Raw genomic sequence first — 12,841 nt, 5'->3', positions numbered from 1 at the left:
GGTTTGGGTTGAAACTCTGGCAGCATGTTTACAATCTGTTAGTTTATCATTAAGAACACAGTGAAGAGTGCATAAACATGATGGTGGAGCGTTGGACCATATCTTTGCGTAGACCCGTTTACACACTGTTGAAGTGGAGCAGAATGAACCGAGCAGATCGTTTGGGGCCCTTGTTGAACCCAAACTCGTTTGCTGAAAGGACAAACAAAAGGGAACTCCTGACGGTCTGCGTTTTTTTTAATTTATTTTTTTTTTATTATAGATTCCTCAGAGATTTCGCAAGTTTTATTCTCATTTAAAGTTTCAGATCAGGCTGATGACATAATTTTTTGATCAATTTATGTCTATAACTTAAGAATTCAAAATGTTTAGGTGTTAGAGTCAAGAATGAAACTGATTTTTTTAAACATTAATGATAGCTTAATAATTTATTCAACAGTATAATTGAAAGCCATCGATTTCAACATTTATTAGGCCTTAAAATATAAAAAAAACGTTTAATTTAAGTGAACTTAAAACAATCTTAACAAACTCCTACCTACCTACCTGTCTAACAGGTAAGAAATAAACAGAAATTGAATAAAGTTATCAAACACCTTACTGTCTTAACTGCATAAATTATAAATTCAATTTTGATGAATCATTATTAAAGCTAAAATTTTCTCTATTGCCTTTGTTCTTTGATTAACATTAATGTTAATTATTAGGCTGCTGTCACTTTAAGATCTGTTGCTGCTGTACATGACGTGGATCTGACATGCTGTCACGCGCGGGGCATCTCATTTTCTCACAACTCTTTAACTTCATTTAAGATCTTATTTAACTCATTCAAGACTGCTCTTATGAGAATACTCTACAAATTGGTCATTTTGGCATTATTCTCTGTTAATGTTTGTTCAAGCATGAAAGAGAAAGCGATTCTGGCGCACGTCTTTCTGTGTGTCATGTGTGTGTCACATAGACAGGACATTCATAGACAGCACATTCTCTTTTGACTTGTTACGCTTGAATGGTTTAAAAGCATTTGCATGAGAGCGTGATCATATACGCTAGCCAAAGGATGACTGAAAAAAATGGATACTATATATATATATATATATATATGTGTGTGTGTGTGTGTGTGCAAGAAGTTTGAAAATTAGTGTAGCCCTACCTAGTTTTTCAAATTAGAAAAGTATTTTTTTTTTTTTTAAATAAGTACTTATAAAGGCCAAAAAAAGAATATCAGTAGTTATTTGTGGTTTAGATATATAAAAATTCTGCTTTTGGCTAAAATTTGCTTTTGGTTTGTAAAGTAAACACTCCGGGAGTGTCTTTAAAATCTAATTTCTGATATAAAAATCAAAAGTTAGTGGCACTTGACTGTGTGTGCTTTCATTTTTATTTTCTTAATAGGGCTTCCATCACTCACGGTTCTGATTGTCATGCATACTCAGCCACAATCAGAGGAGGTAAACGGTACTTTCCTCTGTTTCTGTATATGTGTGTTTGCATGCATGAAGGGTTTGCTTCATCAGACACCAGCCCAGTCTGAAGAACAGCTGAGTGATTCAAGAGCCCTCTGTCTGATTGAGGCTTGGGTTGAACAGAACTTTACATCTAAACCACAAATAATTAATAGAGTCAAGGCATCCCAGGAACTGGGTGCTGTTATTAGTACTACAGAGCGAAAGGGTAGATGTTTTGAAAGGATGCTCTTGGAAGTCTCTAGACCCTCTCAACAGTTAAGCTAAAGTATGTGAAGGAATGGAGCAATGGTCATATTAAAGAGATTTCTGGGGGGGGTTAATGTGGCTTTGGACCCCATTGACTTTCTATGTATACATAAAAACACATTTTTAAAAATATGTGTTCCACAGAAGAAAGTAAGTGATGACAGAATTTTCATTTGAACATTTGCATGATATTCTATGTGTGTTTAAAAAAAACAAATACACAACGAGGTGTATTCAGAGATGAATGACGATGTTTATAACAAAATGCATCATTGCATCATTTTATCTGTCTAAAACTCTCTGACAGATTATGAGTGCAGGTTACTTAAAACATGCCCAAAGGCTCAACATTGCCAAAAGCTCCTTTTGATGAGGCATTTCCCGGGTTCTGTAGCTGTTAGCATGATACTAATAAAATCTAGCTCAGGCTGAAGTCAGCAGTGGCAGGCCCGGGACAGTATGTCTACTGTATGCAAATGAAGCAGTCCCACACCTTTGAAGGGTCAGGAATCTCCACTTTCATCTAATCAGCATAATTGTTGTGACAAATCCACATGGTTATTCTTAATTAAAATCATCCCCTGGCCCAAGCAGCCCCCAGCGCTGTCACAGGAAATAACACATATGTAAGCAGCTGATGAGACAAGGGAGACCTGTGCTCAGTTGAAAGAGGAAAAGAGGAAAGAAAAAAGGGCTTTAAAAGGCTTCTTTCCCCTTTACAAATGACTGATTCCCTGAGCTAACACTAAATGTGCTTCTGACTCTGATGCCTCTTTAATGTTTAAATAGCGAGGCCTCTTTCTGCCTCAATTACAAGAAGTCTGAATTCGGTGCTTTTGTCTTGAAGAAGAAGCCTGACTGCTGTGGCTTCCATAAAATTCACGCATTACAGATTTAATTTTGGGGGGTTTAACTCTGTTTTTGTCTATAATCAATAGCTCAAAAAATCAAAAAGAATATAAAATTCTATAAAAATTCTTTGTTTTTGTTTTGTTTTTTGTATCTGCGTGCGTGTGTGTGTTTATAGTAGTTGAAACACCTGACACATTATTTTTTTTTTTTTTAAATACGAAATGTAATTCCGTTTTGTTGAGAATTTAATCATTTTATGAATGCTGGATCTGTGCATAACCAATTCTCTTAATCAAAACTTAAACACTTCCCATTTTAAGGATCTGTGCCATAAACATTTATTTGGAAATCTATAACAAAAATCAATTCTCTTAGTCGCTTTTTAATGGCTGCCTTGAGTATCCAGGCTGAGCGAGCGCCTGCTTGTTAATGTCTTGGTGCCCATGTTTAGGAAAGTGTTTGATAGCATTGCCATCTAGGGGCAGGATATAAGTCTCTGTGCTGAAATAAAGTGAAATGAAACAGCTGTCTCTATTGACAATGTGCATATGTTTGCTGGTTTATAGTCCAAATGTTCTCAATTTTTCAACCACGTAAAAAGGTAGCGTTTTAAATGCTTCAGTGCCTCCCAGCGATGTAATGGATTGTGGTGTACAATCTGCTTAGGGATGTTACTGACGGGAAACAACAACACATAATTCTTACCATCAACAGTAAAACCACAGCATAGTTTTATGTGTTGTTTTATTCTGGTTTTCAAGGAATATAAATAAAAATATATAATATAAAACGTCATTTCTATGTTTATTAAATGTATATATTTTATTTTTATCAATAAAAATAGTAATATTGCTATGTGAATAACATTTACTAACTATATTTGTGTCTTTTGTGTTGTAGGGTAACATTTTTCAGGCTCATGTGTTTGGGTTGGAGCCGTACACCGCATATAATGTACGTTTAGAGGCAGTTAATGGAGCAGGTCAGGTGTCTAGTCCTTGGACCACCGTTCGGACCCTTGAAGCCTCTCCAAGTGGCCTGGCTAACTTCAGCGTGGAGAAGAGAGAAGACGGCCGAGCGCTGCTGCTACAGTGGGCTGAACCAGCCTCTCCAAATGGAGTCATTAAAGTATGCCACCCACAACGATAGTAACCTTGCAATATCACGCTCCAGAATGTGCCATCATTTAACATATTTATATCCACAGATGTACAACGTCTTCAATGAGGACAACTTGGAGTTCAGCGGCCTTGCACGTCAGTTCCTGTTCCGCCGTCTGGAACCGTACACCGTGTACATGCTCGTTCTCGAAGCTTGCACTCAAACAGGCTGCACGAGGTCCGCACCTCAACGCGTGACCACCCAAGAGGCCGCCCCGTCTTCTCAACCGCCTCCTACGGTAGAGCAGGTCCAATCCCGCAGCGTGGAGCTCCGTTGGTCTCCACCTGCCCATTCCAATGGCAGGATCCTGCAGTACCAGATTCTGGCTGTAAGAGTGGAGGATGGCAGGGTACGGAGTGATGAAGATGACTCGTTGAGAGCCAAGGTTGTTTTTATCCAGAACGACACCCAGGCCAACAGCTTCTCATATAATATGTCTGGCCTTTTGCCCTGGAGCAGGTACAAGTTTCGTGTGCGTGTTTCCAATGCTGCAGGATACACTGATAGCTCCTGGCTCACGGTTCACACTAAACAAGCTCCTCCTAGAGGATTGGCTCCTCCGGTTGTCCGTCATATCGAGGGCAAGCCTAGTGAAGTCTTTGTAGCTTGGACACCTCCTTTGGAGCCCAATGGTGTTCTTCTGACGTACAGGATTCAGAGGGACAACGTTGGCTTCCATTTCAGCTTCGACTCGAGCGTGTTCAACTACACTGATGTGGATTTAACCGCATTCACTCTCTACAGTTACGCAGTCATTGCCTGCACCGTGGCTGGGTGTGTTACCAGTGAGCCGAAGCAGATCAGGACGTTAGAAGCCGCCCCTGCTAACGTGGAGCCACCTATGGTGTCTGATGTCACTTCCTATTCCTTCAATGTGTCGTGGACTGTTTCATCCATCCAGAATGGTGAGATTGTGATGTATATTCTCAAAATGAACAATGAGGAGGTCTATCGTGGGAAACGGTCAAGTGTGCTGGTTTTGGATCTACAGCCACATATTTCCTACAGCCTCGTCTTGACGGCCTGCACCAATGGCGGCTGCACTGCAAGTTCACCCGTTCTAATCCAGACCAGAGAAGCACCGCCCTCAGGGATGCCCACTCCTACTCTTAAAGTCACAGGCCCTGAATCAGTTGAAGTCACATGGAGAGAGCCTTTCCAGCCAAATGGAGTGATCATAGGGTACGAGCTCCGTCGAAATCAGAGCCTTATATATACTGGCATGGACACCCGTTACCACGACTTCACCTTACTCCCCAATGTAGAGTACAGCTACATCATCACTGCCAATAACAGTAAGGGTGCTGCTACCAGTCTGCCGGCGGTGGCCAGGACACAGCCTTCAGCGCCCTCTGGTGTGGCTCCCCCTAGACTGCAGGCTCTAGGGCCATTCAGCATTATGGTGCAGTGGGAACCCCCTGCACGACCTAATGGGGTCATCATCAGCTACTCACTTTACGAACGGGACCCTGCTGAGCCCAACGTGAAACGCTTCATTTTCGCTTTTCACCACAGTGCGTTTCAGAGTCAAAGTTTCTCCCTCACTGCACTGAAGCCGTACTACAGGTAACAATACCAGCATGCAAGTCTCACACTGTTTAGTCAAGGTCAGGGAATTTTGATTTGTAAGGTAAATACATACAGTTTACAAAAAAATAAAAATAATTAATTGCTATTTATAAAGCACATGTATGTATGTATCTGCTTTATAATTTGATTCATAAGTAGCTACTTTTTTAGATTTTTATTATATAAAAAATATTTTTTTAATATATTTTTATTTTTAGGTTTACTGTGGATATGTGCCTTACGACATAAATATATTACCCAGGCCCAAAAGTATGTGTTTATTAATGAATAGCATTTATAATTAGAAAAAAAATACAAACAAAACAGTTTAGTTGCTTTTGTTTTTGATACTTCAAAATAAATCTAAATAAAATAAAATTTTGCCATTTGCTTGGTCTTTGGGGCTAAATATGGATGGATAAATAGAGCATCTTTAAATACAGTTGTAAGATTTTATTTTTTCTACCTGTTAACTGTGTCTAGATGAATATCTTAATATACATTGGTCAAACTTTTACAGTGTCTGCATTCGAGACAGACACACTGATAGAACAAATGAGAGAAGGAGGAAAAGGAGAGAGAGAGAATCTTGGTGGGGGAGGGAATCAACCTTGAGCCTTTTCTAATGTTTCCATCCTTGGCATGTACAAAGACGGTCAGAAGGAGGAGGCACTCAAATGAGGGATGACTAAAGTCTGGAGCTGTATACGTATGTTGAAGGGAAAATCCAGATAAGTGGGGTGATGATAATGGTTCATCAACATTATCAACTCGCCACTCATTGCCTCTTTCAGATGACCGTCCCTTTTATTCTCCTGCTCTCCTCTCTTCTCTCCCTTTTGTCCTTCAGACCATCGCTGGTGACCTTCTGAAGGAGAAAACTGTTCTTTGTCTATACTGTTGATAAATAACGGCACTTTTTACCAGGATAAGCACAGAAATTCTATATATTTATATTCCTAAATATTCAAAACATTAAAAACATTAAAAAAAAAATTAAAGTAAAAAAAAGACTATAATCATAAGAAAAAATGTTTTATTGTACATTACACACTAATATTTTACAACTGTATTTATTATTATTATGTTATATATTATTAATTATTTTCAATAATATTGGTTGTTTAATATTTGTTTTATATAATTATGTGTGTATTCGCGTATTATTTTTTACTTTTAAATATTATTTATGTATTTAATACTTATTTGTATTATTTGTTTCTGTTTTTTTTTTTTTTTTTTTTTTTGCAGGTACGAGGTAAGAGTGGAAGCCTGCACCCTTTTAGGCTGCGCTGCTAGTGACTGGTCTTCAATACAGACGCTTGAATCGCCCCCTACTGGCCAACCTGCCCCCCTTCTGGAGCTGCAAACTAACCCTAAGGGCATACAGACAGTCTTTCTGCTGTCCTGGTCTCCTCCAGCTGAGCCGAATGGGAAATTACTGCACTACGAGCTCTACCGGAAACATGTGTTAGACAGTGAAAGCCGATCTGCAACTACACTGGTGTACCGCAACTCATCAACCTCCTGTCATGATGACAAACTCCTGCCCTACACAGCCTACCAATACCAGGTCACACGGCTGTTTCTCATTTTACTCAATCGTTTTTTACACTAAAAATTGCGGTAACACTTTACAATAAGGTTCATTAGTTAACTCTATTAGTTAACATTAACAAAGAATGAACAATACTTCTTCAGCCTTTGTTAATCTTTGTTAATGTTAATTTCAACATTTACTAATACTTTTTAAAAATCTTGTTAACATTAGTTAATGCACTGTGAACTAACATGAACAACAATGAACAGCTAGATTTGTATTAACTAACGTTAACAAAGAATAACAAATACAGTAACAAACGGTTAGTTCATGTTAGTTAATACATTAACTAATGTTTAATAAATGAACCTTATTGTAAAGTGTTACCAAAAAGTGTTTTTTTATACCTTTATAACTTTTTCGTGTTGTGGATAGTTGACAGAGGGTTGCTGTTTATTTGCTAAAGTGTTTCTAGTCGTTTCTAGGTCATTGCTTACACTTAGTTTGAGTTATAATGCTTTTGATTTTTTTAATAGTTTTTAGCTCAAATTTTAATCGAAGATTTTGTCGTTTTTCATTGAATTTTATTTTATCGTATTTTATTTCAACTTTATTTCAGTTAATGAAAACAATTTTTATAGGTTTCGTTTCAGTAAACAACAACATCGCTATAAGTCTTTCTAATGCATGATGTTTCATGAATATAAAATGATCCCTTTGGGATAATGAATACTTTATTATTATAGTACATAACATTCTAGTCCAAACGTGATGGTCCTTAAGGAAGATTTAATTAGCATGATCATTTGTTGCTGCTGTGTTTAGCGTTTTGCTCATCTACACTCTTTCATTCACGTAGACAGGCGTTTAATCTAACTCACTATATTCATCGCACCTCCGTCCTCTTACGAGACCTTTCTTAATTGACAGCCTAGCCTTTGGAGCAAAATAACATTAGCATTTGACTGTCAGGCTTGAGAGGCGTGGGCTGATCAGGACTAAATTGATAGAGTTTGCCTGATTGTTCCATCTTATTTATGAGCGGTAATTTATGACAGCTGGCGGGCGGAGCTGAGTGATGACGGACATGCGACAGGACCATTAATCTGAGCCTGCCTGAATGCTGACGATTACGATCGAAGCCATTGAATTAGCTGTTAGGCGTCCAACATGTACACGTATTGGAAAGACCTTTTAATGCCTATTGGCTTTCCCCGGGGAAGCTGCTAACTATACTGAATGTGTCATGTATGTCTAAAATTCTGTTCGTCGACCATTCGACGTTTCAAGGAGTCAGGACTGGCACCACTACCATCTTTATGTTTTTGTCCTAATGTCACAGAGTCGTCTCCCTTTTTGTTGTGTTTCGTTTTACTTGTTCTCACACAAGGGCATGTGTCCCTGTGAAATCAAACCCATCCCATGTTAAGAGGCTACATATTTTATTGACACTTTTATGTAAAATCTTAATTAGCCTAGTGCTCATAACAGAAAAGGGAACTTTTGGCCCTGAGTCCATAACTGGGGGCGTGGCCACGGCCAATGAGGATCTGTCTCCGGGCAGATTCGGCCCTAGTGGTGTACACCCACATCCATTAGAGCGCGCTCATGAAATAGTTTTATTTTCCCGCGTTAATTACAGCTCTGTATGCAAGTGCTTCGGTGGCAATAAAACGTCTGCGCCGCATACAAGGGCATGAAGATGTCCTAGCTGACTCCACTTTAAAACGTAGCACTCATATCTCTTTTCACACAATTCCTATCCGGGAATCGGAATGATTTATCAGTGAGAAATTGAGGTTATCGCGCTTCTTTGTCCCGTGTCATTCATAACGCACCCGAAAGTGTCACTCTTTCTTCCTCACTGTCTTCCCGCCAACGTGACCTTTTCTCACTTTGGGTGACAAGAGGCTGTTTCCGTGACTGCCCTCCTTTTCTTCTGTCACCCCACAAGACCTCCGTCACCCACTTGCGCTCCAACACGTCTAGTCGTCAGTTTGGCAGTGGAACGGCTTGGGATGGGAATGTGAAATCAGCCGGTGCCTCGTGCAGTCTGTGCGTATTGCCACTTAGATCTATCATCTGGATTGATCACGGTGTAATTGCCTATTATTGAGGCTAATTTAACCCTATCCACAGGAACATCCATCTGCCGCCTCTATTATAACTGACAATCTACAAATTACTTACCCATGCAAATAGTGACCCCAGCTGACCTTTTCCTACTCTTCCTGTGTAATTATACAAACAGCTCGTCTAGTAAATAAGATTACTTCACCTTTCCATGTGTTCATTTACTCCTTGATGAAGGTGAAATTTAATTTTCATGTAGATTCGGGCCGGAGTGATTCTGTAATGGATGCTGATGTTTTGGCTATTAACGACAGCAGGGCTTCGAGAGTGCAAGACTACTGACTCCTCGAAGTAGTCGAACGTGGAGTTTCCTTTTGCAGAAGGCGCCAGGTGGGTCCATCAGGTGAAGGTGACTCCTCTTCAAGAGTAGGATGGTGCCGAGTCTCCATTCTGTCTGCTGGGCCACTTCAGAGCCGGTGTCTGTATCAGATCCGCTCTTATATCAGCCCTGTAGGTGTTAGAGAGACCACAGGCATCTCAGTACACTCACCTGTAGCTTTGAATAATTAAGTTCCTTCCTACCCGTCTCAACGGGTGGGTTTCGGCCCAAAAAAATGCTAGTAGGTTTGTTCTGTTGCAAACAGCAGAGGAAAAACAATGCTACATGTTGGCACTGTGGTCTAGCAGGTACCAAAAAAGAGAGAAATTTATATATAACATACATTTATATAACATTTAAGGACCATAACACAACAAACCGTCAGTGAGCATCTGTCGGGAATGAAGAAAGTAATCGGCATGATTGATTTTCAAAATGGTTACCAAGCGCTGTTTTGTTTACGATTTGTATATTTTCCGTCCTAGTTTTGGTTTCACTTTTTGAATGATGAATATAGTCTTTTGATTATTTTGATACCTCACACGCAGGCCTAAAACGCACATGTTCGTTGGCAGTCGGCTGTAGTCTTTGCGGTGTGTTCAAGCACAGCTTTGTGGCCCAGACAAAACAATCGGCTTTCATCGCCGCTAGTTCTTTGACATCGGCTTGGTGTGGATAAGTTTACAGATTTCAACCAGCTTTGAATTGTTACAATGTCCATAGTATTTGTAAATGAACAATATAGTATGTTCTTTCTCTGTTACCTGCACCCAGACATTTTTTAGGAAAGGTCTGTCGGATGATGCTAAACGCATCATTTTGCATCATCCACGTTACAGTAGATAACTGTAATAGACAGACTACTATAGACTGTAACCCCATGGACTTTTTGCTATAACTGTTTTTCATATACTATGTATTCAGACATACTACTCTGTTGGCGTACTGTTTTTCACAGGGAAATGGGCAATTTCGGACTCCGCTAACTTTTTTTTCCCGTCCTGTAGCATTGATTGTATTTTTTTCTATTTCTACTCCATAGACAGAAGAGTTCTGTTAAAAGTCCGTCTTGTCAATGGCCAATTGCCCATTTAAAGGGATACTCCACCCAAAAATGAAAATTCTGTCATCATTTACTCACCCTCAAGTTGTTGCAAACCTGTATGAGTTTCTTTCTTTTCATTTTTTCAGAATTTTCATTTTTGTATCCCTTTAATGTCCATTAAGAATCAAACATTTTTTTATATATTTTGTGCTTTATCAAAATATGAATTAATTATTACTATTATTATTTGATTTTATAATAAGAATTTTATGTTTTTATATTATTATTAATTATTATTATTTATATTATTATTATATTATTAAGAAGAATTGCAGAATTTACATATATATATATATATATATATATGCATGCTGTTCAGTATAAATGCCTGATTTCATGTGTTGTGTTGTTTAACTTTGACCACCTAGGTGTGGGCTGTAAACTCAGCAGGTCGCACTGGAAGCCCCTGGGTTCAAGGTCACACAGGTCCAGCTCCTCCAGAGGGGATGAGCCCGCTTAAGTTCCTGCACGTCCATGCCACCTCAGCTGTGGTGGATATCAGCCCACCCAAAAAGCCAAACGGCATTGTCAGCCTCTACAGAGTCTTCACACAAAACAAGGACTCGTACCAGCTGGTACATAATACACAGTATAGATATTCTTATACATATATAAACAACTATAAATGTGTATTAATAGAGTTTTAACTCTTTCATATCTGTGTGTATGTAGCTGTCTGAGGGGACTTCCCAACAGCAGACTCTCCATGGTCTAAGGCCCTTTACGGTGTATTTTGTCGGCGTGGAAGCTTGCACCTGTTTCCTGTGCTGCAGCCGAGGCCCCTTGAGTGAGCTCCGCACCCAGGCCTCTGCCCCGGCACAACAGCCCCCGCCACACACAGTCGCCCTCACCTCCCGCTCGGCTTGGGTAGAGTGGGACAAGCCTCTTCAACCCAATGGCATTATTGAGAGGTGCAGATCTCACAGTTTTTTTTTTGTTTGTTTGTTTTTTTGCATAATAATATCATCACTAGTCTATATTAATAGTTAAAGCCGAGGTATGTGATTTCTACCTTGTTAAAATATTTTGCCAAGTATTTAAAACATGAAAACATTGTGTTCTTTGTTCGAGCAGTTTGACATAGCAACACAACCACCAATGATTGCATGAGTTTGAGGTGGGACTATAATAGGAAGTGTTTAAAAAGCGCATTACTCTTGCAATTCCATGTGATGCCGCTAACAGCGTAGAATCACTGTGAAGAGAAGAAAATGAAGACAATCTCGGTCATCACAACATCTGAATGACATAGTTGTGGCTGATATTTGTTTCTCATGCTCAACTAGTATTGAAATGTAAAATAATAGTTATCTATTTTTATGTATTTTAAATAATTTGTAAATCATTCCTCTCATGGCAAAGCTAAATTTTCTAATGTGCTGATTTACTGCTTAAGAAACATTTATTACTATTATAGTAGAAAACTAAATATTTCTCTGGAAACTTTTTTCAGGTTTCCTTGACATTCAAGAGAACAGCATTTATTTAAACTACTGTAGCAATATTTTTGTAACATTATAAATATATTTACTGTCACTTTTGATGAATTAATTTGTCCTTGCTGATTAAAACTATTAATTTCTTTAAAAAAAAACTAATGCTTGCTGACCCCAAACTTTGTGTTGAATGGAAATGTATTAAGGTAGTACAAAAAGCATAAATATTTGTCCCCCATTCACTTCCATCTCTGTAGCTGCGAGCTCCACATGCGATCATCCTGTCCTCAGCCTCTGCAGCCGGTACCTGTACCTTGTGCCATTGGCCCGGTGGAAATCAAGTTCTTTGGGATGGGGCAGAGCTTCAACATCACTGGCTTACAGCCCTATGCCAACTATGAGCTGTGTGTGGTGTCTTACAATAACATGGGCAGCACTGTGTCTGACTGGGTCTCCATCACCACACTCAAAGAACGTAAGGACTCGCTCTTGTTCGGGGATTCGATGTAATGTATGGCTCTGATTACATGCACTCCCAGTCATTCATTGGCTTTTACCATCTGAAATTCTTGAAAAATTATTCCTACCCTTTATGGCACATTAATCAAACCCCTCTCTGGTTGCTTTTGTAGCTCCTCGGTATAAGGAGCCGTTTGTGGTGCAGAGTAACCTCACCAATGTGTTTTTGGACTGGAGTGGCTCTTTCTCTCTGAACGGGCGTCTGGAAGAATACAGGCTAACCGAGAACAACCTGCGCATCTACAGCGGCTTCCACAGCTCACTGCACATCCCACGCACTTCTGATAAAAGTATGACAACTATGATTCTACTATGACCTCGGGCTGGGTCTGATTTTTTTTCTGTCCCCTCTCTCAGCATCTCTCCTGTCTTTTTTCACTTCAGCCTTTGCATTTCAAGTTACCTGCACCACTGACAGCGGCAGCGCCAGCTCTCCTGTCATCAAATACAATACGGCCACTGGTATAGGTATGTTTACTCAGGCCTGGCAGG

The 12,841-nt window shown here is 39.5% G+C and overlaps 1 protein-coding gene across 4 annotated transcripts in view; it reads left to right on the top strand.

The window, feature by feature from the left end:
- Positions 1-12,841, top strand: part of ush2a (Usher syndrome 2A (autosomal recessive, mild)) — a 198,181-nt gene that overhangs the window by 179,755 nt on the left and 5,585 nt on the right. For 3 of the 4 annotated variants that reach the window (XM_039669219.2, XM_089120410.1, XM_089120409.1), the window contains 8 exons: positions 3,468-3,695; positions 3,775-5,294; positions 6,549-6,870; positions 10,763-10,969; positions 11,067-11,305; positions 12,088-12,305; positions 12,463-12,639; positions 12,707-12,817. In XM_039669219.2, coding sequence (XP_039525153.2) covers positions 3,468-3,695; positions 3,775-5,294; positions 6,549-6,870; positions 10,763-10,969; positions 11,067-11,305; positions 12,088-12,305; positions 12,463-12,639; positions 12,707-12,817 — 3,022 coding nt within the window. The remainder of the gene's footprint in view (positions 1-3,467; positions 3,696-3,774; positions 5,295-6,548; positions 6,871-10,762; positions 10,970-11,066; positions 11,306-12,087; positions 12,306-12,462; positions 12,640-12,706; positions 12,818-12,841) is intronic. The other variant, XM_089120408.1, reaches the window with a different exon arrangement.

Source organism: Pimephales promelas, chromosome 15 (genome assembly GCF_988280905.1).
Source record: "Pimephales promelas chromosome 15, fPimPro1.hap1.1, whole genome shotgun sequence".
Taxonomy (NCBI): domain Eukaryota; kingdom Metazoa; phylum Chordata; class Actinopteri; order Cypriniformes; family Leuciscidae; genus Pimephales; species Pimephales promelas.
This window is presented reverse-complemented; position numbering and strand designations above follow the sequence as displayed.